Raw genomic sequence first — 24,855 nt, forward strand, 5'->3', positions numbered from 1 at the left:
CAATCAGTTTCCAACTCTATTTTGAAATCCAAACAGAAGACAACTTGTTTGACACGAAGAAAACTTGTTTGACATGAAGAAAACTTGTTTGACACGTTAGAAATAAAAAACGAAAACAGAAACTTGTAATTTGTAATTCTCTCTCTCTCTCTCTCTCTCATCCCATCTGATCTGCTGGCATTGAATCTCTGCTACCAAAGCTATCTTCATCCGCAGTAACACGCGGTAAGCTCCTCTTCAATCCTTGTCTCTGCTTCTTCTTAGTGTTTTAACTCGTTCTCTGTTTTGGAAAATCATATAGTTATTTTTTTTTCTTCCCATAATAATCATATACTGAGTTGAATTAAACACCCTGCTAAATATCTTTATTTAATCTTTTACCGTTCATGGTGTAGCCAACTGGTAAACTAACTTGAGTTTATAAATTTTTACTGAATATGAATGACTGAGCTTTTTGGTTTCTGCTTGAGTTGATCATAGAATTGAGGATATTTTATTTGCTCTTACATTTTCGGCATTGAAAGTTTCGCACAATTGTGTTATACTAGATCAGGTGCAGTTTCTTTTTTAGTATTATTTGCTTTAGGTATGTATGTGGGGTTCATAAACATTCTTTTCACCTTTCAGATGGAAAATCGGTCGACTCGCATAGCGATATTGAATCCTGACAAGTGCAAGCCCAACAAATGTAAGCAGGAATGCAAAAGGAGTTGTCCAGTCGTACGTACTGGTATGTTATGTTACTTCTTTTTTTCTTTCTTTCTATTTGTACGTTTATGTCTATTCAAGAAATAAACTTGCAAGTACACAAGGTTAATGTAATATAACCAAAAACCTAGATGGTAGCTAAGCATCAAGATCATTAGTTAAGAAAATAAGCACAATGATTAAATTTCAACAACATGAAAATTCTAATAGCATGACATAATTAAGCTTTGAATAATTAGAAAAGGGTTACATTGTGTCTTAGTAAAAGAAAATTAGTTACTCATAATCATGGTAACAAAGCAAAAATAAAACATGGAGAAAGAGACAAGAAAAACCCTTAGAGTTTAGAGGCACGGTCACTCTTCCTTGTTCCAGGGTTGAAGTCTGAAATTTCTGGTGTATCTCTTGAGCCCCCACGACCTCCCCTCTTAAAAGAACCTAAAACCTAGTTAGAATGGGCCTAAACAAGTGGCCTTACACGAAGACTTGATTTCCAAGTCAGTTCCTAACTAGAAAAGGTAATTAAAACCAAGTTTCCTAAAACCTCCAGGAAACTGCATGTGATCCTCATTGTGAATACGATTTGGACACCTTTCTGACCTCCAAAAATTTCGTACAACCACTCTTTGGAAAGCTCTGGATGTCTTCTTTTCAGCCATATATCGTGTGCCTCAATCCGACGTCTTATGAGTGAGTTATGGCCAAAAACCCCTGCTGACTCAGTATTCTCCGGAATTGGTTTATGCTGAGTTTTCTAATTAAAAATGGGCACCTTAGCGGTCTTAAAAATTATGAAAATATTCATGGATAAACTTCAAAATGCTGTCTTCCATCTCCAATTGGAATCATGTCAAACTCTATTACAATGAATATTTGGCGAATTTATACATTTCGTGGCTCATAAGCTGAAAAATCAGGAAATGACTAAACTCGGCATCTTTAGTCCAAATTAATTCACAAAACTAAGTAAAAAGGATATAAAATCATGTGAAATTATGAACATATCAACATTACACTAATAAGAACTTGTAAGGTCAATTGGTAACCAAAAGTTGGTCTATTACGCACCTCTCATATTATAAGATTTTGCTTTTTAACTAACTTTAACAAAACCAGAAATTGCTTTCTTAAGCTCTCGGTCAAGATTCGATTCCCTACATTGTATAAGAAAATGCTTTCTTACTTACTAACCATAAATGTGCAGGTAAATTATGCATTGAGGTCTTACCTACGTCCAAGGATGCTCGTATCTCCGAAGAGTTATGCATTGGTTGTGGTATATGTGTTAAGGTGAGTGAAGATTGTATTTGGTTTGGTTTAAATTTCCTATGTTTTATCTACTCAAGTTGTTTTTGAGGGGAGCCATTCTTTTGACTCTGGCTATCATGTGATGTGATAATGCAGAAATGCCCATTTGGAGCAATTGAAATCATCAACTTGCCAAAGTCATTGGACAAATATACAACCCATCGTTACGGTTTGAACTCTTTTAAATTACATAGGTCAGTTAATTCCTCACCACTTTGTTGTGATCTTTGATCAGTTTCAGGTTTTAGTGTTTTGAAGTTAATATAAATTAAATTGTACATAATTACAGGTTACCAGTCCCTAGGCCAGGGGAAGTTCTTGGTTTGGTTGGGACTAATGGCATTGGGAAGTCAACTGCCCTCAAAATTTTGGCTGGCCAGCTGAAACCGAATTTGGGTCGTTTCAATGTAACACTCTTTCCCTATATCTCAATCTTCTTAACATTTTCCCCCCTTTGCTAATTACTATGTGATCACTTTCTCAAGCTTTGTTATTTGATGCATTATTTTTTATGACTCTATATCTGGATGCTTGTTTTGCAGAAACCTCCTGCTTGGCCGGAAATCTTGGCTTACTTTCGAGGATCTGAGCTGCAGAGTTATTTTATTCATCTCCTGGAAGATAAATTGAAGGTACGCTTTGATTTTGATGCTCATGTCCTTAATAGCATATGATGTTAAAATTTCTCCTTCATGTACTTGTTTAGTGCCTTTTCTTCTTGCTAAGTGCATACTTGTCTTACATGCATTTCTTTTCCGACAACAGGCAATTATCAAACCCCAAGACGTCGAAGACATCCAAAGACAGTATGATGGAAAATCAGTAAGGGAGGTGCTCGAACAGATCGATGAGAGGGGATGAAGGAAGAGCTGTGTGTTGATCTCGAGCTGAACAATGTTCTGGACAGTAATATAGGCTATTTATCCGGTGGAGAGCTTCAGAGATTTGCCATTGCTGTTGTTGCAATGCAGAATGCAGATATATATATCTTTGACGAACCTTCAAGCTTTCTTGATGTGAAGCAAAGGCTTAAAGCAGCCAAAGTTATCCGATCTTTGACCAGGCCTGATAGGTTTGTTTCCATCTCTCTCCTCTTGCTTCAATTTTCCATTGTTTATGTTTTTTTGGATCATTTCTTGCTTATATAGGTATATTTCTTTACGTTTTTTCAGCTATGTGATTGTTGTGGAGCATGATTTGAGCGTTCTAGATTACTTATCAGATCACATTTGTTGTTTATATGGGAAACCGCGCGCATATGGAGTTGTAACTCTACCTTTCTCAGTTAGAGAAGGAATCAACATCTTCTTGTCTGGATTTATTCCTACAGAAAATCTACGGTTCCGGGATGAATCTCTGACTTTCAAGGTATTTAAGATTATAAATTTTGTCATTGAAAATGCTGTTTTTTACTCGATCAGTATGTTCTGATTGTGTTGTTGCCTTGTCTAGGTTGTTGAGACTCCACAAGAAAGTGGTGACGAAATCAGGACGTATGCACGGTATAGATACCCATCAATGGCTAGAACTTTGGGAAAGTTCAAGCTTCAAGTGATTGAGGGTGAGTTTACAGATTCTCAGATTATTGTGATGTTGGGTGAGAATGGAACAGGAAAGACTACGTTTATCAAAATGCTGGTATGTCTTTAACACTTTGTTTTTGTTCCATCATATTTTCAAAATGCTGATATGTGGAGTCACGATATATATTGGTTCAATTTGTAGGCCAATCACTTCAAACATAATTCTAATGTGGAGATACCTAAGCTTCATGTTTCTTACAAGGCCCAGAAAATTAGATTGCCTGCATTAACTGTCGGAGACTGCCTTCATGTGAAAATTCGTGATTCCTGCACTCATCCCCAGTTTGTGACGGACGTGATGAAGCCTCTTCAAATCGAAGAATTGAAGGACCGCGAAGTCACAAATCTTTCTGGTGGAGAGCAGCAAAGGGTTGCTTTATGTCTATGCCTTGGACAGGTAACTGACTTTATGTTTATGATGCATCTGCTTTGAAGTCATGCAGCCTAATAATGTATGTCTCTTTATTTTTGCTTGATGTTGCAGCCTGCAGACATATATCTGATAGATGAACCAAGTGCATATCTTGATTCGGAGCAGCGAATTGTTGCAGCAAAAGTCATAAAGAGGTTCATCCTCCATGCCAAGAAAACCGCATTCGTGGTTGAGCATGATTTCATTATGGCTACTTACTTGGCAGACAAAGTTATTGTCTATGAAGGAAAGCCATCAGTTGATTGTATTGCAAATTCTCCACAATCATTGTTGGGTGGGATGAATCTCTTCTTATCTGTAAGTCTTGCAACTTTTTCAAGTCACCCCTTGCATATACTTTGGCCCTCCAATTGAAAGTAATTTTTGTAGTTCTACGATCTGATTCTCCCTTTGTTTTTCCAATGTGGCATTGCAGCAACTGGATATAACATTTAGACGTGACCCTACAAACTATCGCCCAAGAATCAACAAATTGAACTCAATCAAGGATAGGGAGCAAAAAGCTGCCGGGTCCTATTATTACTTGGACGACTAAACGGGAACACAGGCCAACATATTCGAGACAAGAAGTCCCCTCTCCATGGGCGGGACTCTATGGGACAGGACTCGACTAAGCCCCAGCCACCAAACGGGAAAGGTACGGTACACTCATTCCGACAATGCCCAAAATTCATCTGTTTATGTTGTGTATTTATGACATTTTGATCTTCGCTGCATTTGTACTTTGCAGTTCTGCAAGTTTTCAGAGGGCAGGGCATTGATAGATACACTCTAGTCAATATCAATAATAATCCTAGAAGGTATATATGGTTCACTACTCATTCCAACAATGTCGAATATTCCTCTGTTTATGTTATATACTTATGAAATCATCTTGATATATATTTCAGTTGTATTTTGCGAACTTTTAGAGGACAGTGATATAGCAACAAGGCTGAGTTACCAGTATGCTCACAAATGATTGCAGAGAGAGTCCTTTGCCTGGTGAAGAGATTGGTTTTTTTTTTTTTTTTTGGGACTTGAATGAGTGTTCTTCAGCCCATGTGACCAAATTCAGTACATTTTCCCTCTATGTTTTGTGGCCTCTCATGGCATCAAATATTGTATTTTGACTAGGTGCTTTGTTTTTGTGTTTGACTAGAATGCCATTTGAGGAATGAATGAAGTTTTTTTAATGAAGTTAATTTAACATAGCCTGATATTGTATTTGCCCAAATGCCTTTTGTTTTTGTAATTAGTACAAAACTGTAAAAACATGATTTCTGAAGTACTCTGGCTTTCACAGGTAACAGAACAAAACATAAATTGAGCTTAATTGATACTTCATTAATTATAAATATAAAAGATAATTGCAATTCAAGTTTTAATTTCAAAGACAAAATTTTACGTTTACAACTCTTGAGTAACTCGTACTGTCAAACATTATACAACTCAAACCAGCCCCTAGGTGCCACGTGTCAAAAGAGTAAAGCCCATTTTTTTTAAAGTAAGGAAAACGAGTACAGCCGCACGGCTATACTATTCTCTCTCTCCATCTATCTATCTATAAAGACCAGCCCATCGCCCATGCCCTCAGCCCACGTGTCAAAGACGTAACGCCGATACCCTTTTTTTTATGCAAAAACGCGTATAGCCGCACGGCTATACTCTTTTTTTGAAAAACAATTAGGGAGTAATACCCTTTTTTTGACGTGTATATATTTTTTATTCAGTAATACGTGTATAATATGTGAATTTTGTGTGTCTATGGAGAAATTGAATTAAGACACCCAAAAGATTTCACAAAGACTTAATAAATAGAAATTAATTACTTTGTGTGATATTACTTCAATCTTTTTACATTAAAAAAATAATTATAATATAATTACTAAGCAAAGTAATTAAAAAAGGCTAAGATATTACTTGCTTACGTATCGTAACTTAAAGAAATAGGCCAAAAAACAAAAGTAAAGAAACATATTTTATATTAAATAAAAAAGAGTATAGCCGTGCGGCTAGACTATGCATATCTTTAAGAAAAGGACGCTCCCAGCCCCTAGGTGCCACGTGTCAAAAGAGCACAGCCTATTTTTTTAATAAGTGAGGAAAATCGAGTACCGCCGCATGGCTATACTAATTTTTAATTAAAAAAATGTATAGCCGGCCGGCGATACTATTCTCTCTCTCTCTCTCTCTCTCTCTCTATATATATATATATATATATAAATACCAGCCCATGGCCCATGCCCTAAGCCCACGTGTCAAAGAGGTAAAGATGACCGGATATACCATTGAGTAGAGCCGCACGGCTATACGTTTTTTTGAAAAACAAATAGGGAAAACCGAGTAATACCCTTTTTTTGAAGTATATTTTTTTTTTATTCAGTAATACGTGTATAACACATGAATTTTGTGTGTCTATGGAGAAATTGAATTAAGACAACCAAACGATTTCATAAAAGACTTAATAAATAGAAATTAATTACTGTGTGATATTACTTCAATCTTTTGACATTAAAAAAATAATTAAAAAATAATTACAAAGCAAAGTGATTAAAAAAAGGCTAAGATATTACTTGCTTACTTATAGTAACTTAAAGAAATAGGCCAAAAAACAAAAGTAAAGGAATAAATTTTATATTTTTAAAATATTAAAAATAAAAAAAGAGTATAGCCGTGCGGCTAGACTATGTATATCTTTATAAAAAAAGGACGCTCCCAGCCCCTAGGTGCCACATGTCAAAAGAGTTAAGCCTATATTTTTTTAAAGTAAGGAAAATCGAGTACCGCCACCCGGCTATACTACTCTCTCTCTCTCTCTCTCTCTCTCTATGTATATATACACCCTTCTATTGAGGATGCCCTTTAAGGTACCCTACTTTTTTTTTTCCAATGATCCAAACCATCGATTTTTTAGATCTTCATTCATAGATCATCCTTACAAAAAATTAGACAAATCGAAAACCGTTTTGACATTCAATTGTGTCATACAAAATCAATGAACACGATGCTTCAAGAAAGTACTAAAATTTCAATAACTCAATTGAATGGTCAAATGATATCGGATTCAAGTGATTTTTTGTAGAGATGATCTTTGAATGTATATCTACAAAATAGATGGTTTGGATTAGTGAAATACAAACTGGAGTGGGCCCTACAAGAGGTGTTCTTCAAATAAGCTTATTTGAGGGATCCCTCAATGGAAGTTCTCTGTATATATATATATATATATATATATAAATACCAGCCCATGGCCCATGCCCTAACCCCACGTGTCAAAGAGGTAACGCCGGCTAGCTATACCGTTTTTTATGCAAAAACGAATATAGCCGCTCAGCTAGACTCTTTTTTTGAAAAACAATTTGGGAAAACCGAGTAATACCCTTTTTTTAAAGTATATTTTTTTTCTTTAGTAATACGTGTATAATACGTAAATTTTTTATGTCTATGGAGAAATTGAATTAAGACACCCAAATGATTTCACAAAAGACTTAATAAATTGAAATTAATTACTTTGTGTGATATTACTTCAATCTTTTTACATTAAAAAAATAATTAAAAAATAATTACTAAGGAAAGTGATTAAAAAAGGCTAAGATATTACTTGCTTACATATAGTAACTTAAAGAAATAGGCCAAAAAACAAAAGTAAAGAAACATATTTTATATTTTAAAAATATTAAAAATAAAAAAGGATATAGCCGTGCGGCTATACTATGTATATCTTAAAGCTCCCGGCCCCTAGGTGCCACGTGACAAAAGAGTAAAGCCTATTTTTTTTAAAAGTAAGAAAAAACGAGTATACCCGGACGGCTATACTATTCTCTCTCTCTCTCTCTCACTCTCTCTCAATATATATATATATATATATAGGGGCAGATCTGTGGCACCATATATTTGACACAAGTTTTGACGTAATTTTTGGGCCATTAGATTACTCCACTTTTAATGAATGAGATTAAACCTTTTGACATAAATAAATTATTTAAAATATTTTTCTCTCTCATCTATCAATTTTCTTGAAAAGGTAAATTTCTCTGAGTGAAGTAATTTTCCTCTCTCCTCTTTCCTGTTATCTGCCAAATCTCTCTTTCATCATACCTAAAAACCTTCTCGCTCTCTCTCTCTCTCTCTCTCTCTCTCTCTCTCTCTCTCTCTCTCTCTCTCTCTCTCTCTTTTGCTTTAACTGCTCGAAGTTTTGTCTCTTGATCTTCTAATGAGATTCAAAGAATTGTACACACACACACACACTCTCTCTCTCTCTCTCTCTCTCTCTCTCTTTTTGCTTTATCCGCTCGAAGTTTTGTCCTTTGATCTTCTAATGAGATTCGAAAAATTGTACAATAAGTGTGAAGATTTTTGTTTGTTGTAGTACTATTTTCATTTTTGTCGAAGACAATTCCATTTCAAACACTAGAGATCAAAAAGGAAACACAGCTAGACTGAAAACAAAGAAAGCTGAAGACAAAACAGGCCCAGCAAGTAAGAAATAAACAAACTAAAAAAATCCTACATATTAGGTGAAAAGTCCCAATTTTCCATTGGTTTTAATCTTTTTTATTTATTTTTTAAATGCTAAGTTGGGTTACCTTCTAATAAGCTTGGATATCATGATGAAGAAGAATGATATCCAAATAATATTTTGAATTCACACAAACTTCCTTACCACTACTCCATTTAAGGCTTGAGAAATGATGGTAAAATTGATTCGCATAACTCCAATTTACAAGTTTTTCTTTTTACATGATCATCGCGATACATTCTTATGTGTTAAGGCTTTCAATGGCTTGGTTCAAAGTTTGGAGTTTCAGAAATGAAGCTACACAAAGCAAATATAAAATTGCCAACATCTAGTCCTCACTCATATTGGTTGAAAGAGAAGATTAAAGTCCCTAAATCCAAAACCTAAAAATTCAGAAACATGAACAACAATATGAAAGAAAGATAGAAAGATCAACATGTTTGTTTTTTTGTCTGATGAAAGAAAGTGTTAGCAGAAAACGTGATAGGGAAGAGAAAGAGGAGAGAGAGAAAAAATGCTTTTGTGAGAGAAATTTAACTTTCTGAGAAAATAGAGAGAAGAGAGAGAAAAATACTTTAATTATTTTTTATGTAAAACAATTATGTCAGATTTAATCTCATCCATTAAAAGTGGAGTAATCTAATAGCCCAAAAATTGTCAAAACTTGTGTAAAAAATATGGTGCCACAGATCCGCCCCCATATATATATAAATACCAGCCCATGGTTCGTGGTCTGTGCCCTAAGCCCACGTGTCAAAGAGGTAAAGCCGGCCGGCTATACCATTTTTATGCAAAAACAGGTATAGCCGCACGGCTATACTCTTTTTTTATAAAAACAACTAGGGAAAACCGAGTAATACCCTTTTTTTGAAGTATATAATTTTTTTTTAGTAATACGTGTATAATACGTTAATTTTGTGTGTCTATAGAGAAATTGAATTAAGACACCCAAACGATTTCACAAAAGACTTAATAAATAGAAATTAATTCCTTTGTGTGATATTACTTCAATATTTTTACATTAAAACAATAATTAAAATATAATTACTGAGCAAAGTGATTAAAAAAGGCTAAGATATTACCTGCTCACGTATAGTAACTTAAAGAAATAGGCCAAAAAACAAAAGTAAAGGAACATACTTTGTATTTTTAAAATATTAAAAATAAAAAAAGATTATAGCTGTGCGGCTAGATTATGTATATATATTTAAAAAAAAGGACGCTCCAGCCCCTAGGTGCCATGTGTCAAAAGAGTAAAGCCTATTTTTTTAAAAAAAGTAAGGAAAATTGAGTACTGCCGCACGTCTATACTATCTCTCTCTCTCTCTCTCTCTCTCTATATATATATATATATATATACAAGACCAGCCCATGGTCCATGCCCTAAGCCCACGTGCCAAAGAGGTAAAGCCGGCCGGCTATACCATTTTTATGCAAAAACGAGTATAGCCGACCGGCTATACGAAAAAATTTAAATTAAAAAAATAGTATGGCCTGCCGACTATACTCTCTCTCTCTCTACCAGCCCATGGCCCGTGGCGCCTGCCCTAAACCCAAGTGTCAAAAAGGGAAAGCCGGCCGGCTATACCATTTTTTATGCAAAAACGAGTATAGCCGGCTATACTCTTCTTTTGAAAAACAATTAGGGAAAACCGAGTAATACCCTTTTTTGGAAGTATATATATATATATATTATTAATTAATACGTTTATTTTGTGTGTCTATGGAGAAATTGAATTAAGACACCCAAACGATTTCACAAAAGACTTAATAAATAGAAATTAACTACTTTGTGTGATATTACTTCAATCTTTTTACATTAAAAAAATAATTAAAATATAATTACTAAACAAAGTGACTAAAAAAGGCTAAGAAATTAATTGCTTACGTATAGTAACTTAAAGAAATAGGCCAAAAAACAAAAGTAAAGAAACATATTTTATATTTTTAAAATATTTAAAAAAAAAATTAGTATAGCCGTTCGGCTATACAATGTGTATCTTAAAAATGACGCTGCCAGCCCTAGGTGCCACGTGTCAAAAGACTAAAGCCTATTTTTTTTAAAGTAAGGAAAAACAAGTACCGCCGCACGGCTATACGAATTTTTTTAAATTAAAAGAAAGTATAGCCGGCCGGCTATACGATTCTCTCTCTCTCTGTATATATATATATTTATATATAAATACCAGCCCATGGCCTGTGCCCTAAGCCCACGTGTCAAAGAGATAACGCCGCCCGGGTATGTATGCAAAAACGCGTATAGCCGCTCGGCTATACTTTTTTTTTTTTTAAACAATTAGGGAAAACCGAGTAATACCCTTTTTTTGAAGTATATTTTTTATTATTCAGTAATACGTGTATAATACGTGAATTTTATGTGTCTATGAAGAAATTGAATTAAGACACCCAAACGATTTTACGAAAGACTTAATAAATAGAAATTAATTGCTTTATGTGATATTACTTCAATATTTAAAATATAATTACTAAGCAAAGTGACTAAAAAAGGCTAAGATATTACTTGCTTACATATAGTAACTTAAAGAAACAGGTCAAAAAACAAAAGTAAAGAAACATATTTTATATTTTTAAAATATTAAAAATAAAAAAGAGTATAGCCGTGCGACAATACTATGTATATCTTTGAAAAAAGAGGACGCTCTCAAACTGTCAAATATTCCCTGATTATAAATGAACTGATACGACTCAAAGTCTTAATTGGGGTTTGTAGTAAAATAGTCATTTTTCACAATTTTATAATTGCTCATATAGTTCCCTCTTATTTATCCCTAGAGCGCCTTTTTAATGGAACTCTTTAATGCAAAAGGAGCAATTTTAGAATAGAAGTCGTGGAAAATGACTGTTTTAGCCAATTTCACTTATAAGATGAACTAATTTTTAGCACGAAGAGAAAATGACAAGACACTAACACAACAAATTGTCACCCCTATCATATACTTGTTTGAGAGTGATTCTAGATAAGCCAAAAAAATACTTTTATGGAGAATCACTTCTTTATATAATCACTTTAAGTAGTTTTAAGTGATTTTATGAAAAAACACTGGAAAGTACTTCTCTTCATAAGTGATTATGACATATCTAAATCACGGCCAAACAAACTCATATCTAATTAAAATACCATAATGTGTTAAAAAAAGGTTTTTGTTTAATTTTGTCAACTAGTCGTCTCCTCTCCACCGTCCAAAACTCCCGTGCGACTCCACACCCCCCCCTCCCTATACTCAACAGTCATTCAGTATCTTCTCTGGTCTGCTCTGCGCCCCTTTATCTCTAGCTTGCATTTTCAGTCTCAGCTGCTCTGCGCTCCCTTCCTCTCAATCTTCCTTGCCACTACGATTTCATCTGCTGCATATTTTTTCTCAGTAAGTGTTTACTGTATGTACTTTCTTCTTGTGTTATCTGGGTTCGTGAAAAATTGAAAATTATCTCTCTCCGAGAACAAAGAATAGCTGAAAATGGTTTTGATTATTGTTTGAAATTCTGTAAGATTGTTAGTCTTAATTCAAAATTGGCACGGCAGAAACTCATTTGTGGTGTGGATATGGATCAATTTTAGCTTTCTGATAAATTGCCGGTTTTCTGTTTACTTTCAGTTCCGCGATATTTTATAGTTTGTTTGTGTTTCCGTAGCATCTTAATGTGTTCTCTTCAAGCCTTTTGGGGATGAATGAAATGAGCACCTTTAAACTGCACCAAGTTATTTTACATCTCCAAATTCATCAATTTTTGCCAGATGTATGTTCAAATACAATGGTTTCACGTTTTAATTCTTTGTGTAAAAAGTTTCCATGCAATCTAAGGTTGGATTGGATTGCAAACTTAACAAACTGACCAACATGGATTGGATTTAGTTTTGCCCAAATTTAACAGCTTTGGGCCCATCAACAACCCTAGTTTGATCCATTCAATTGAGGAAGAGAAGGAAACTGTAGGTGCATGTGCACTACATGCATTAGCAAATATAGACAAAGAAAGAGAGCAGATGCCTCTAAATTCTAGCTCTGCCCATGTGCATTTAATCCTTTGCTTAATTTGATCCATGGATTTTTGTGGATAGAAGAAGATTAGGAGATGGCAGACCGGTTGACCCGTATAGCAATAGTGAGCTCCGACAGATGCAAACCCAAGAAGTGCCGCCAAGAATGCAAGAAGAGCTGTCCTGTTGTCATGACTGGTATATTATAGTTACCCCCCTTTTATTATTTCCCTTGTCTTTTTTATATAATATTTATATATTGCTATTCATAAAGGAATTAAAATATCAGGATTTGTTGATTTACTCAAGATAATAATTTTCTTGTTTCTTGAATTATGATCTTGCTTTTATGTTTCTTTAGGGTTTGTCTGATGCAAAATTCTTGATTACTTGGAATCCTCAGCTGATTGTTTATCATGTGAATTGTTATTAATCATAAAACGTATTATTTGTGTTCAAATGGTCATGGCTTGATGATTACGACAAGTAACTAAAAGGAAATAAAGAAAATTGAATGCCTCTTTCGAGGAGAAACACCCAGAAACTTTATTAAGCTCGAAGCTAGTCATTCAAAGGGATGACATGGTATATAAAAGCAAGGAAAGCTTCTAATAAAGGTTACTAATACAGGCATGAGCTCCTGCATATAGTGAGGCAGCTCCAAACAGGTTTAATGTTTCTGTATTGGTGAGTTCCTGTTATGTATTATCATTGTGACTATGATTACTTTTACGTAAATGAGCTGTTTTTTGAGTTATCATCTCTTGAACCAGACTTTATATATATATATATATGGTTGTACTGTATTGCTACAAATATACACTGTCTTACTTTATCAATCAATCTGAAGGTAGACTATGTATTGAGGTTACCCCGGCATCCAAGATTGCTTATATCTCAGAAGAATTGTGCATTGGGTGTGGTATCTGTGTTAAGGTCTGTAAAAAGTGTTGTTACTGTCATTTTTCTTCTTCTCTACAGTAGTTGTTTGTTAAAGGCATTCTTTGGACTCTAAACCTGTCTGATGATGCAGAAATGCCCATTTGAAGCAATCCAAATCATCAACTTGCCAAAGGATTTAGACAGAGATACGACTCATCGCTATGGGCCTAACACTTTCAAACTACACAGGTTAGCTCCTGACCACATTATTAGCAAGTGGTCCCTTTAGCATTTATGTGGTTTGGGATAACATAGATTTACAATTTCAGGTTACCAGTCCCAAGGCCAGGTCAAGTTCTTGGTTTGGTTGGAACTAATGGCATTGGGAAGTCAACTGCCCTCAAAGTTTTGGCGGGAAAGTTGAAACCAAATTTAGGTCGTTTCAATGTAATACTCCGTACAAAACTTCCCCCTCCTCTGATAAGTGTATAATTTTTTCAAACTCGTTTTGGTCCATTGTTTGATTTTCTTATCTCGATGGGCTTTTTTTCTTTCAGAATCCTCCAGATTGGCAGGAAATCTTGACCCACTTTCGAGGATCGGAGCTGCAGAATTATTTTACCCGTATCCTGGAAGATAATTTGAAGGTACCATTTGATTTTGATGCTTGTAACCTTTCTTACTTATATGGGATGAGTTTAGCTTCTAGACTAATAAAATTTTGTCCGTTATGTCCTAGGTTTATTTTATAGCTGCTGAGTTAGGTTAGTTTTTGGACATTTAAAAAGTTTTCTTCCTTCTAAATGCATACTTGTAATTTTTTGTATTTAACAGGCCATTATAAAGCCCCAGTATGTTGATCACATTCCAAAAGCAGTGCAAGGGAATGTTGGGGAGGTGCTCAACCAGAAAGATGAGAGGGATATGAAGGAAAAACTATGTGCTGATCTTGATCTGAATCAGGTTATAGAGCGTAATGTAGGGGACTTATCAGGTGGGGAGCTTCAAAGATTTGCCATTGCCGTCGTTGCCATACAGAATGCAGAGATATATATGTTTGATGAACCTTCAAGTTATCTTGATGTGAAACAGAGGCTTAAAGCAGCCCAAGTTGTCCGATCTTTGCTCAGGGCTAATAGGTTTATTTTTGTATATTTATCTTCCCTCAAATTTTCATTGCAGATTTGTTAGGTTTCTTTTGTTGATTGTCTTCCTGTATGTTTTGCTAATAATTATATTTCATTGTATTTTCAGCTATGTAATTGTTGTGGAGCATGATCTTAGTGTCTTGGATTACTTATCAGACTTCATTTGCTGCTTATATGGGAAACCAGGTGCATATGGAGTTGTAACTCTTCCTTTCTCAGTTAGAGAAGGAATCAACATCTTCTTGGCTGGATTTGTTCCTACAGAAAATCTTAGGTTCCGAGATGAATCTCTGACCTTCAAGGCAAGATTATAAATTTTGTCTGTGAAATGCTTTTTTGACTTATCATTACTTTGTGATTTACTTTGTTGCCTTTACTAGGTTGCTGAGACTCCACAGGAAAGTGCCGAGGAAATTGAGTCATATGCACGATATAGATACCCATCGATGACTAAAACTCAAGGAAACTTCAGGATTCGCGTGGTTGAGGGTGAATTTACTGATTCTCAGATTATTGTAATGCTGGGGGAGAATGGAACGGGGAAGACAACATTTATCCGTATGCTGGTATTCTTTCCTTTTCATTTTATATTTCTTCAATCATAATCGCACTGCAGGTTGAGACATTGAGTTAGCATATATATGTCCAATTTGCAGGCTGGCCTGTTGAAACCTGATACTGTAGAAGACTCTGATGTCGAAATACCTGAATTCAATGTTTCTTACAAGCCCCAGAAAATCAGTCCGAAGTTTGCGTCCACTGTGAGACACTTGTTACATTCAAAAATCCGCGATTCCTATACTCATCCCCAGTTCATGTCAGATGTGATGAAGCCTCTTCTTATTGAACAATTAATGGATCAAGAGGTTGTGAATCTCTCTGGTGGAGAGCTGCAAAGGGTTGCATTATGCCTATGCCTCGGGAGGGTAAATTATTTTCATTTATCTTCTCTCAAATCATTGGTTAAGCTTTTTCATGTATCTTGGTTATGAATTTTGGACGCCTGAAAATCTTCAATAAGCATTCATTATTATCAGTTTCGTAGGTTCTTGACTTTCAACAAAAGGATAACAAGTTGGTTTAGTAGTTTAATTGAATAATATATTTCTGTTTTTGGAAAATCCGAAGTAGTGTTGGCTTTTTCCTATTTTTAGCCATGCAAGTATAGAGTGGGAAGGGAGAGATTGGGTTGTTGATTGAATTTATAAAATGGGCCTTCATTGCATGGTTGCTTTAATCTTCATTGAAGTGTTCTTATGCTGGATTGCTTCAGTTCTATGGTGGATCCATTGTTATGAGATCTGCTGACGCGGGTCATGTTTCTTGCCTTGATGGACATGACACTCGAGAGGATAAGAGCATTATATTGTGATCGCTAGGAGTTAGTCAAGTTCTGAGCCTCCAGGCATTGTTCTTCGATATTTACTTGAGGGCTTAATAGTTCTATGTTTTTCTTCATTCTGATTTTTCACATCAGATTCTTTTGCTACTATTGAAGATATACTTTTTCTTGTAGATAGCAATTGTTTATGGTTTTCATGTTTGGTCTGCATATAATCGTTGAGGAATAAGCATGTGTTCTCGGTACGCAAGTGTGTTCTCAGTATAAAAGTCTTATATCTACCGGGATGTAAAATAGATTTTTCTCGTGTAGAAATCTTGCTGGACTCTGCCTGCAAAGTAAACAATGCAAATATAGATGTGATTATACGTTCACAAACATGGATTCATTCATTTTTCTTTCCATTGTTTGACGCTGGAAGGCGATGAGTTATAGTTTTGCCTATGACTGACACATTCTAATCTGTCTTATATTTACTTAATGCAGCCTGCAGACATTTATCTTATAGATGAACCAAGTGCATATCTCGATTCTGAGCAGCGTATTGTTGCGTCAAAAGTGATAAAGAGGTTTATCCTACATGCTAAGAAAACTGCATTTGTGGTTGAACATGACTTTATCATGGCTACCTACTTGGCAGATAGAGTTATTGTCTATGAGGGCAAGCCGTCGATTGATTGTACTGCAAATGCTCCCCAGTCATTGTTGACTGGGATGAATCTCTTCCTATCTGTAAGCCTTGCAACTTCTTCATTTCACTCAATTATTTTGGCCTTCAGCTATGCAGAGGGGGAGAACTCTCTCTCTCTCTCTCTCCACAAATAACTTTGATTGACTTTTCAAAATAATGCATGCAGCATCTTGATATCACATTTAGACGCGACCCCACCAACTACCGCCCAAGAATCAACAAATTGGAGTCAACCAAGGATAGGGAACAAAAAGCTGCAGGGTCCTATTATTACCTGGATGATTGATAAATGGTATGCTTCGTTCTCTTCTCTCTGTTTATTTCATCTTTTTCGGCATCTTGAAATTTATCAGCGTTCCACTTTGCAGTTTTGGCCAAATTTAGAGGGCGTCAATCTGATCTTATAAATGGAATCTCGGATGAGCCATGACATGCTGACAAATGATCCTTTGTATGCTGAGAGGTGATGTTTGTTACCAGCGTAGCGTGAATTGAGTTTCCAGGCCCTTACATGTTGTTGCTACTTGAGTTCATTATGCCCTAATAATATAATGTGGTTGCAGTTTTGGTAAAATTGTCATTTGGGCGAGGGAAGTATGTACAATGGTCTCTCATAGTATGATTATATGATTATGATTATAATATGTACAATGCTCTGATTTTACAATGGGCCTTTGACTTTTGTGACGACATTATTAACTGTTGCCTTTTGGGGATTGCGAAGACTCCACCGCAAGTCAATAACAAGTTTATAATCTTTACTTACCTTTATAATCGATCGCACAGATATAAGCTATGAAAAGTTTGAGGCAAGACAATAGATATAAAAAAAATGGAAAAATACGCAACTATGCAGTTAGCAGGAGGAAACAAATATTACACACAACGTAGTAGTTGGATTGGATGAAACAAAAAGAGTGAATGCATATTCATGGGGTGCAGATTTCAGTTCAACATAAATAAATAAAAACCGATGAACACGATTTCTATACTTTGATTATGTATCATGGCATTGTCATGAATTGCAAACAGAAACAGAATTTTATAGTAGAAAACTTTAAAATGTAATATCATAGCAAGATAAGAACATATCCAACTCATGACCATCAATTTCTCTATAAATATATATATATAATAAAAAATCCCAATCAAGGCAAGTTAAGCAAAAATTAACGTAGAAATAATTGGACGCCGTCTGTGGGAATCGAACCCACGACCACGTGGTTAAAAGCCACGCGCTCTACCAGCTGAGCTAAGACGGCTACTTGACTTGATTCTTCCTTTTATTTTATTTATACGCTGCTTTGGTCTCATATCCTCTGCTTTCCAATTGATGTACGAAAAGTAAAATTATAGACTACAAAACTATTATACATAATAAAAGTTGGGTTGGTGTTTTGCATGAACCAACCAAATGTTACATTTTCTCCTAGCCAACCCCCCCTCCCAAAAATCTGAATTCTATCTTGGTGCACCACATAGTAACTGTTGAAACTCAGTTTGGCCAATATCAACCGTTAGATAGATCTGTATACTTCACCAACTAAGTTATTAGCAGCACAGCACCACATCATAGCAAGAGATAAATAATGGCTGCCAAATAAGATGGCATATTTCTTGTTCTGCAATACCATTGGCTCAACACTATCCATCAGATATTGATTTTGTGAAGGGGTTTAGAATTACAGCTGAAATGATTAGGGGTGGCATTTTAAACCGAAAAATTGAAAAACCACAAAAATCAACCGACAATTTACCGCAATGAAACCGCAATCGCGGTAAACCGAACCGCATTTGCGGTATTAAGAATCGAACCGCATTTGCGGTTGCGGTTGCGGTATTTGATTTTCAAAACTTGCGGTTACCGCAAACCGCAAAGTATAGTCACACGGATGATGAAGTTGAATTTTACAAGGAAATGGAACATATGACAACTTGTAAGTAATTAGTTTATTTATACTAATGTTATTTATGCTTCTTCTTATAATAAAATGTACTACACTATGTTGTTTTATTTGTAAATAACATTGGTGCTCAAACAACACAACGGGGTTCTTCAAATCCACTCACCACCAACACTTGAGTTTGTAACTTTAGTTTGTACCATTGGTGCATTGTATTTTCCTTTTAGTTTGTAACTTTAATTAACTTTGAATTGAATTTTTCTTTTTTGTTGTAACTTTAATTCATTTTGCTTTGCATTTTCCTTTTAGTTTATAACTTTAAAGGATTTGGAATTGGAATGCTTAAGAAGTTTAACTTTAATTGGAATGCTTGGAATTGTAACTTTAATTTTCTTAGGTTGTGAATGCTTGAGAAGTTGATGAGATTGTGAATTTATATATGTTTGAGAAATTGAGGTTGTGTATTTATTTATTTAGGTTGTGAATTTATATTTTTGTGAATGCTTGAGAACTCGCGGTTTTAAACCGCTAATTGTAATCGATCGCATTTTGCGGTTTATCGCAATGCGATAAACAGCAAAACACGGTCGGTTTGCGGTTTCAAAAATCACCAAACCGCAAATAGTCAGTCGGTTTGCGGTTTGAGTAAAAATTCACGGTTACCGAACCGCAACCACCCCTAAAAATGATGGACAAGTTTCTGAGGTAGCTCGTGGGAGTAGGGCACCTGTCAACGACAAAAGACTAAGTGAGAGAAAAACGTGACACAGATTAGATCCCATTATTATTATAAAACATCAATGTTTCTTTTTAATATCTTTCTAAATGAGCTAGAGTTATATATGTTAATTGTGTCGGAATTACTATAGACAAAACGACCTTGGATCTTGATCCAACTATTTATTATTATTTAAATTTCCTTATCTTCTTCTGGTTCTAAGATCCAAACCCAATCAGTCCCATATGAGATTTGTTTTATCTGCCATCTTGTATGCATATAGATGAACCTTTATACCAGTCACAGAGAGAGAGAGAGAGAGAGAGAGAGAGAGAGAGAGAGAGAGAGAGAGAGAATTCTGAACAAGGAATAGCGTGTCCAGTTTTACTACAATAATCCTTCTGCGCAACCAGATTCGGAAAATGTGACAAGATGATTGGAAAGAAGATAGGAAAAATGTTTTGAAATATAACAAACGACAGATGAACCGTTATAGGTTCAAAACTTCCTGCCCTATCAAAGAGTGTCTTAAAAGATCATCTTAACAGAAAAACTTATGTTTAGGGTTCTTGTAAGCCAGCTTAAAATATACATTATACAAGCTATCATGTCCATCTGCTTAACCACATCAAGCTCAGTCAAGGGAAAGCTAACACCCTCTTTGAAGGCTTCAATACATCTGTCACGCTTTTCTTTTTCCAGGTTTCTTCTCACGGGCACTAGCAAAGGCATGAATAGGCCAAATGGTTCTTCTTTGAGACATAATGTGTGATGAAATTGGAGGCAGATGCAGAGGAATCGGAGATGTCAGTTGGGACAAGTATTTGAGTTTTACTGGAAGCAATTCTCTTACCAGCCACATTTGCATAGAACAAGCCAGAGATGGCTGGTACAAATACATCACTCTGCGAACATACGTAGAAGTCAATGATCTTCTCAAATTCAGAACCCTCTGAATCCAGGAACTTTGACTTCTTGTCTGCAGGGATAATGCCATCCTGCAATAAATTCCAGAGGCATTAAGTACATACAACTGAAATAGCAATGCTAGTGGTTTCTACTTGGAAGAACACAAACATTCTATAAGAATAACCAGAAAGCACACCAAAGATTTTAAAGAGATCAAAGGTAGGTAGTTATCCTAAATTAAAATGAAATATGGCCAGCCAAGCATAAATAAAAGAAATAAATAAAGAAAGAAACTAAAATAAAGTTAAAATTCAAGCTAGAACAGAGGAAGCCTGCACCTTTATATAAGTTTTTGGGAAGATGTCTTTCAGAGCATCAAGGCTGCTGTCCCATTTTGATTCAGTCAAATAAATCGTGGTACCCTTTCCAAATCCAACTTTCCTCAGAAATAAAGCAACCTCTTGTGCATTATAGCAACTTTTTGTTCCGGATTCGTCTCCTCCTTGGCAACCATTCTGCTCCAATATCTCAACCCTCAAATCCACTGCTACAAATTGGCCATTTGACTTGCGACTCAAAGTTCTCAGTCGCTCAACCATTGAGTCGACCACTTCGTTAATCTCTGGTTGCAATTCTAGAGTTCCAAACATTGCCAAACATGCAACTGAATCGCTAGAACTCTTTCTTTCTATCCTCTTCATATTAACTGAAGGGAAGTAAGTTGCCATCCTTATGTTGCCCTTCGATCTATAAATCGGTTCCACGTGTTCTACAATGTAATCTTCTGTAACCCGATTAGGGACCTTAACAGCAGCAAGATTCCTTGTTGATAATTTACCAGGTCGTTCTTTCACTACTCTAACCACACCATCCAAGCTACTTATAAACTTCTCAACATCGTAAATCTCTTCAAAGTTCCTGGAATTTCAGTTATATTAGTGGCCTGCCAAAAACTTTATTAAATCCAACCAAATAATTTCTTTTATGGTAGTACTGGAAAAGATAATTGCAAAGTTCATCATACAGCTCGTTCAAGCAGATAAAGTATACCAGTGTACCAGTATACTATTTTACGACCAACAACAAACACAAGCACAATGACAACAGCAACACAGGAGAGTATCACTAAGTCTGAAACTATAAATAATCAAGGGAAAGCTGGCTTTTAATAGAGCATTAGTGACCGACTAACCTCTCATCCCCTGGTTTGGTCCCTCTAATGTCGGGAAGTACAAGAGTTGCCCCTAGATACCTTGCCACGACAACGGCATCCGCAATCTGAAGAATAACAGGGAACAAATTACAGAGAGAAAATGGTTTGCAAAATAAATGGCTAATTTAAGAAGTGCAAAAGAAAATCTTTTACAGAAGTTGACAAGATATCCAACATTTATAAAGTAGCTATAAACATGCACAAGCATAAATTTGGTGTATATGAATACTCTACAAGTAACCATAAGATCACCCATGATGTATCGCAAAGAATGTTAGAGAATCAATGCCAAACATTTCCATGAAATGGACAAAGGAGAGAACACAGATGCACACGTAATGTAGCATGCTCTGCCAAATGATAAAAGGACGAAAGGACTGAATTTATAGATATTTTGATAAATTATATTCAAGGAATTTTACATCAATTATAGGATCCTAACACATAACTCTTTCACCTAAATCAACTGTTGATTAAATACCTGTGAAACATGGTATTCAGGGCCATTTGTTAATGAGAAAAGGACATACCCCTCCGTCTGCTCTACATCATCTGCTACCAAGGTAACAAGGTAAGAATTTATAAAAAGGAATTAGGTAACGCATCATTGCAATAAACAATATATGAAATAACCAATAATTTCAAAATGTAAAGAAAACTTACCTGATGGCTTAGACCAACATGGTTTTAGCTCCTGACCATCATCTTTCCAAGGCCCGCTATTCTTCTTGCTAAGGCCTTCCTTTGAAATCTTGGCATTTTCCAAGGTATCCCTTCCGCTGCCAGGAAATTTCTCCTATGTAAGCAGAAGAGAATAAAATGCACAGAAATAACCCAGTTAATCAGTGCTAGATCAAATTTATTTGTCGTAAAAAACAATGTAAACTTCATAAATAAATATAAAAAATTACATGAGCTCCATTACAATTCTATACAACATTTCTAGAGTGATAAGTGAAAAGTACCCGTAAAAGGAAATGGGTGAGAGGGGAAACAAAATTTCTATAGAAACGCTTTTTAGGTGCCAAGAAAAATGTAGAGAAATTAAAACCATTGAATTCAATAGAGAGAAGAAACAGGAGTCTTGAATCCAATCAATGTCACTGAACAGAGAGTTCATCGTAACTATTTGACTTAGTTGACCAGAAATATTTCTTGAACGATTAGAGAACACAAATTCTGAATCCATTTTGCTTCCCAGTTTCTAACAAACAAAGGATGGTGAATGATACTGTTAAACATAACAGAAAATGGTCTAAATCTATAGCAACAAATCTATAAACCAAAAGAATTAGACACAGAACCTCTCAGTAATGCTTTTTGTTATGATTCAACTTCAATTTCAACAAATCAATCACAAACCATCAAAGATAACAAATCAAATGAAACAGAAAATCCAGAAACAGAGATATTGCTATTTCACAAGACATTTATGTGATTATTCTGCAAAATGAGAGAGAGAAATCAAACAAGAAACAGTAAAGCAGATCCGATAAAGTGATGAACTTTAGTATTGTGGAGAGTGAGAGATGCCGGGATTTGGTGGACTTACTTCAACAGAATCAAAATGGTCTCTCTTAATCATGTTCCCAAGCATCACAAACATTGCCAGTGTCAATATACCTGCCACTACCTGCCTCAAATCCACACCCATCTCTCCTTTCGAACAAAAAACACACTCTTTTCCACTCTCAGATCCTACTTACTACAAAACACACACACACACGCACTCTCCCTCTCTCTCACTCTGCTACAAGGAAGAGAGAGAAAATCAGGAAAGTGAGAGATGAGGAATGAACCCTAGTGGCTAGTGTTGCTAGAAAATCAAGCAAAGCACTTGGGTAATAAATAGTTGGGATGGGAAGGAGAGGGATTGTGTTCTGAAGTTAAATTAGAAAACTTTAAAGGTGGACAAAAGACATTTGTCCAGCGCAGATATACAACGCCATATATCATATGTTAGTCAGAATTCATTATGCTCTCTGCTTTGTAAGTCTTCCTTCTTACAGCACCGACACTTTCCTTGAGATGATGACACCTTGCCTAAATCTTACAACTCCTCATTTTCCTTTCCCCCCTTTTTTCTCTTTTCTTTTTCATTTTTTTATTTTTTTTATTTTGGGTTGTTGGGAAAAAAAATTAAAAAAATTGAAGTGCCCAAATTTAATACTGAAAAATACTTTTCCTCCTAAAGTTATGTTCTTAGCATTTTTGTTTTGTTTACTCAGATCATCAGTTTTTATCATATTTTCAAATGTGATCTAACTCATCAATACTTCGGATTGACTATCAAATAACATAACATATCTGATTGATTAAAAAAGTAAACATTTTCAAATAAATGTAGATCCTTATAATGAATGAGATCCATAATAAATGAAGATGGGAAAATAAGAACATTAAATATATAGCAATATACACTGACATTACTGTGATAAAATTATTAATTATAAAAATATTTCTTTTTATACACACGATAGTCTAAATTATTTTAAATTTTTTAAAATAATTATTAAATATCAAAATAAGAGTTGTAATATAAACTTTAGTTTCCATTTTTTTTCCTCCACGTGATACACCAAAGTGCAACACTGATTTCATATTCTATGATATTTTATTGACCATAAGGCCCGACTTTTTGTGTTTTATTTGTAAAAGGAAAAATTAGAGTGACGACTGTAGGTGGTTGGAGTGGCATTATCCATGTGCTTCTGATAGAAATAGATAGATCCTAAAAGAAAAAGTATGAAACAAACCTTGCTTTCTAAATAAATAATAAATATAGACAACCACCATTTTTCTTGACCAAGTGCATAATAATGATATTTCTAACTTCTTTTCTTTGTTTTTGAATTCTATCTTTAATAAGTTAATTTTGGGTTTGATATTTACATCATACGTTAATAGTAGAATAAATTGTTTATACTTAATTTAAAATTATAAATTATGATCAACGGGATCTAGTATAATGGAAAATGGGTCTTGATTTACATGTTATTGGTCTCTAGTTCGAATCTTCATGACACTTTGTTAGTGTGTGTGACCTAAACTCCCCTTCCCATGTAGTTTAACTGTCATTTGTGTTTAAAAAATATATAAATTATGATTATGTCACTTATAAATATAGATTTTAAATCAGTTAGACTTTTGCACTCAAGCTTTATCGTAGACTAGTAAACTATCAAGGAAACTAGAAGTGGCCAAATCTGATAATGACCTGCAACTGCCAATCATCCGCCTCAAACAGCGGAAAGTGATTCAACCAACCAGGACAGATTTTGGCGAAGAAGAGTGTTTTATGGGAAATTGGGAAGGATGATACAATAATTGTTTAAATAAATATTTAATCATGGACTGCTAAATCTATGCTTTTATTTTTGTATTAAATTTTTGGTGGGTATTTGTATTGGGGCTCATGACTTATGATCGTGATGTCTAATTTATGAATACAATTATTATTTTTCTCTAATAATAAAAAAATAATTTTATCAGAGAGAAAAAGCTTCAAAGATCAAGGG

General features: G+C 35.0%; 3 protein-coding genes and 1 non-coding gene across 8 annotated transcripts; 2 read left to right on the top strand and 2 right to left on the bottom strand.

Annotated features, from left to right (window-relative positions):
• The first annotated feature begins 147 nt into the window (after positions 1 to 147).
• Positions 148 to 5,198, top strand: LOC103327495 (ABC transporter E family member 2-like). Its single transcript, XM_089050628.1, is given in 15 exon segments — positions 148 to 225; positions 628 to 730; positions 1,913 to 1,998; positions 2,113 to 2,210; positions 2,306 to 2,423; positions 2,559 to 2,648; positions 2,782 to 2,869; positions 2,872 to 3,088; positions 3,189 to 3,384; positions 3,469 to 3,654; positions 3,742 to 3,996; positions 4,084 to 4,329; positions 4,448 to 4,669; positions 4,763 to 4,832; positions 4,923 to 5,198. Coding segments are annotated over 12 exon segments (1,803 nt in total). The 5' UTR covers positions 148 to 225; the 3' UTR covers positions 4,568 to 4,669; positions 4,763 to 4,832; positions 4,923 to 5,198.
• Positions 5,199 to 11,683: 6,485 nt separating this feature from the next.
• On the top strand, positions 11,684 to 17,260 carry LOC103327403 (ABC transporter E family member 2-like). Of its 5 annotated transcripts, none has more exons than XM_008229720.2 (13): positions 11,684 to 11,916; positions 12,612 to 12,728; positions 13,381 to 13,466; positions 13,564 to 13,661; positions 13,742 to 13,859; positions 13,970 to 14,059; positions 14,247 to 14,551; positions 14,667 to 14,862; positions 14,941 to 15,126; positions 15,217 to 15,486; positions 16,389 to 16,634; positions 16,760 to 16,885; positions 16,962 to 17,260. In XM_008229720.2, the coding sequence occupies exons 2-12, from the start codon at positions 12,626 to 12,628 to the stop codon at positions 16,877 to 16,879; spliced, it is 1,818 nt and encodes a 605-aa protein (XP_008227942.1). In that variant the 5' UTR covers positions 11,684 to 11,916; positions 12,612 to 12,625; the 3' UTR covers positions 16,880 to 16,885; positions 16,962 to 17,260. The 5 variants fall into 5 exon arrangements, with proteins under 5 accessions (XP_008227942.1, XP_088905812.1, XP_088905813.1 ...); XM_089049686.1 differs by having other exon boundaries at positions 11,765 to 11,916; positions 13,385 to 13,466; XM_089049687.1 differs by having other exon boundaries at positions 11,765 to 11,916; positions 12,615 to 12,728; positions 13,385 to 13,466.
• A 522-nt stretch (positions 17,261 to 17,782) lies between these two features.
• TRNAK-UUU (transfer RNA lysine (anticodon UUU)) lies at positions 17,783 to 17,855 on the bottom strand. Its single transcript has one exon. It is a non-coding gene; the product is annotated as a tRNA-Lys (tRNA).
• A 1,716-nt stretch (positions 17,856 to 19,571) lies between these two features.
• LOC103327402 (protein MANNAN SYNTHESIS-RELATED 1) lies at positions 19,572 to 23,378 on the bottom strand. The gene is made up of 6 exons (XM_008229719.3): positions 22,890 to 23,378; positions 22,001 to 22,133; positions 21,819 to 21,889; positions 21,317 to 21,402; positions 20,463 to 21,042; positions 19,572 to 20,213 (listed from the first exon to the last, which is right to left on the bottom strand). The coding sequence occupies exons 1-6, from the start codon at positions 22,989 to 22,991 to the stop codon at positions 19,935 to 19,937; spliced, it is 1,251 nt and encodes a 416-aa protein (XP_008227941.1). The 5' UTR covers positions 22,992 to 23,378; the 3' UTR covers positions 19,572 to 19,934.
• Between the last annotated feature and the right edge of the window lie 1,477 nt (positions 23,379 to 24,855).

The sequence above is a fragment of the Prunus mume genome, linkage group LG4 (assembly GCF_029339155.1).
Source record: "Prunus mume cultivar Tortuosa linkage group LG4, ASM2933915v1, whole genome shotgun sequence".
Taxonomy (NCBI): domain Eukaryota; kingdom Viridiplantae; phylum Streptophyta; class Magnoliopsida; order Rosales; family Rosaceae; genus Prunus; species Prunus mume.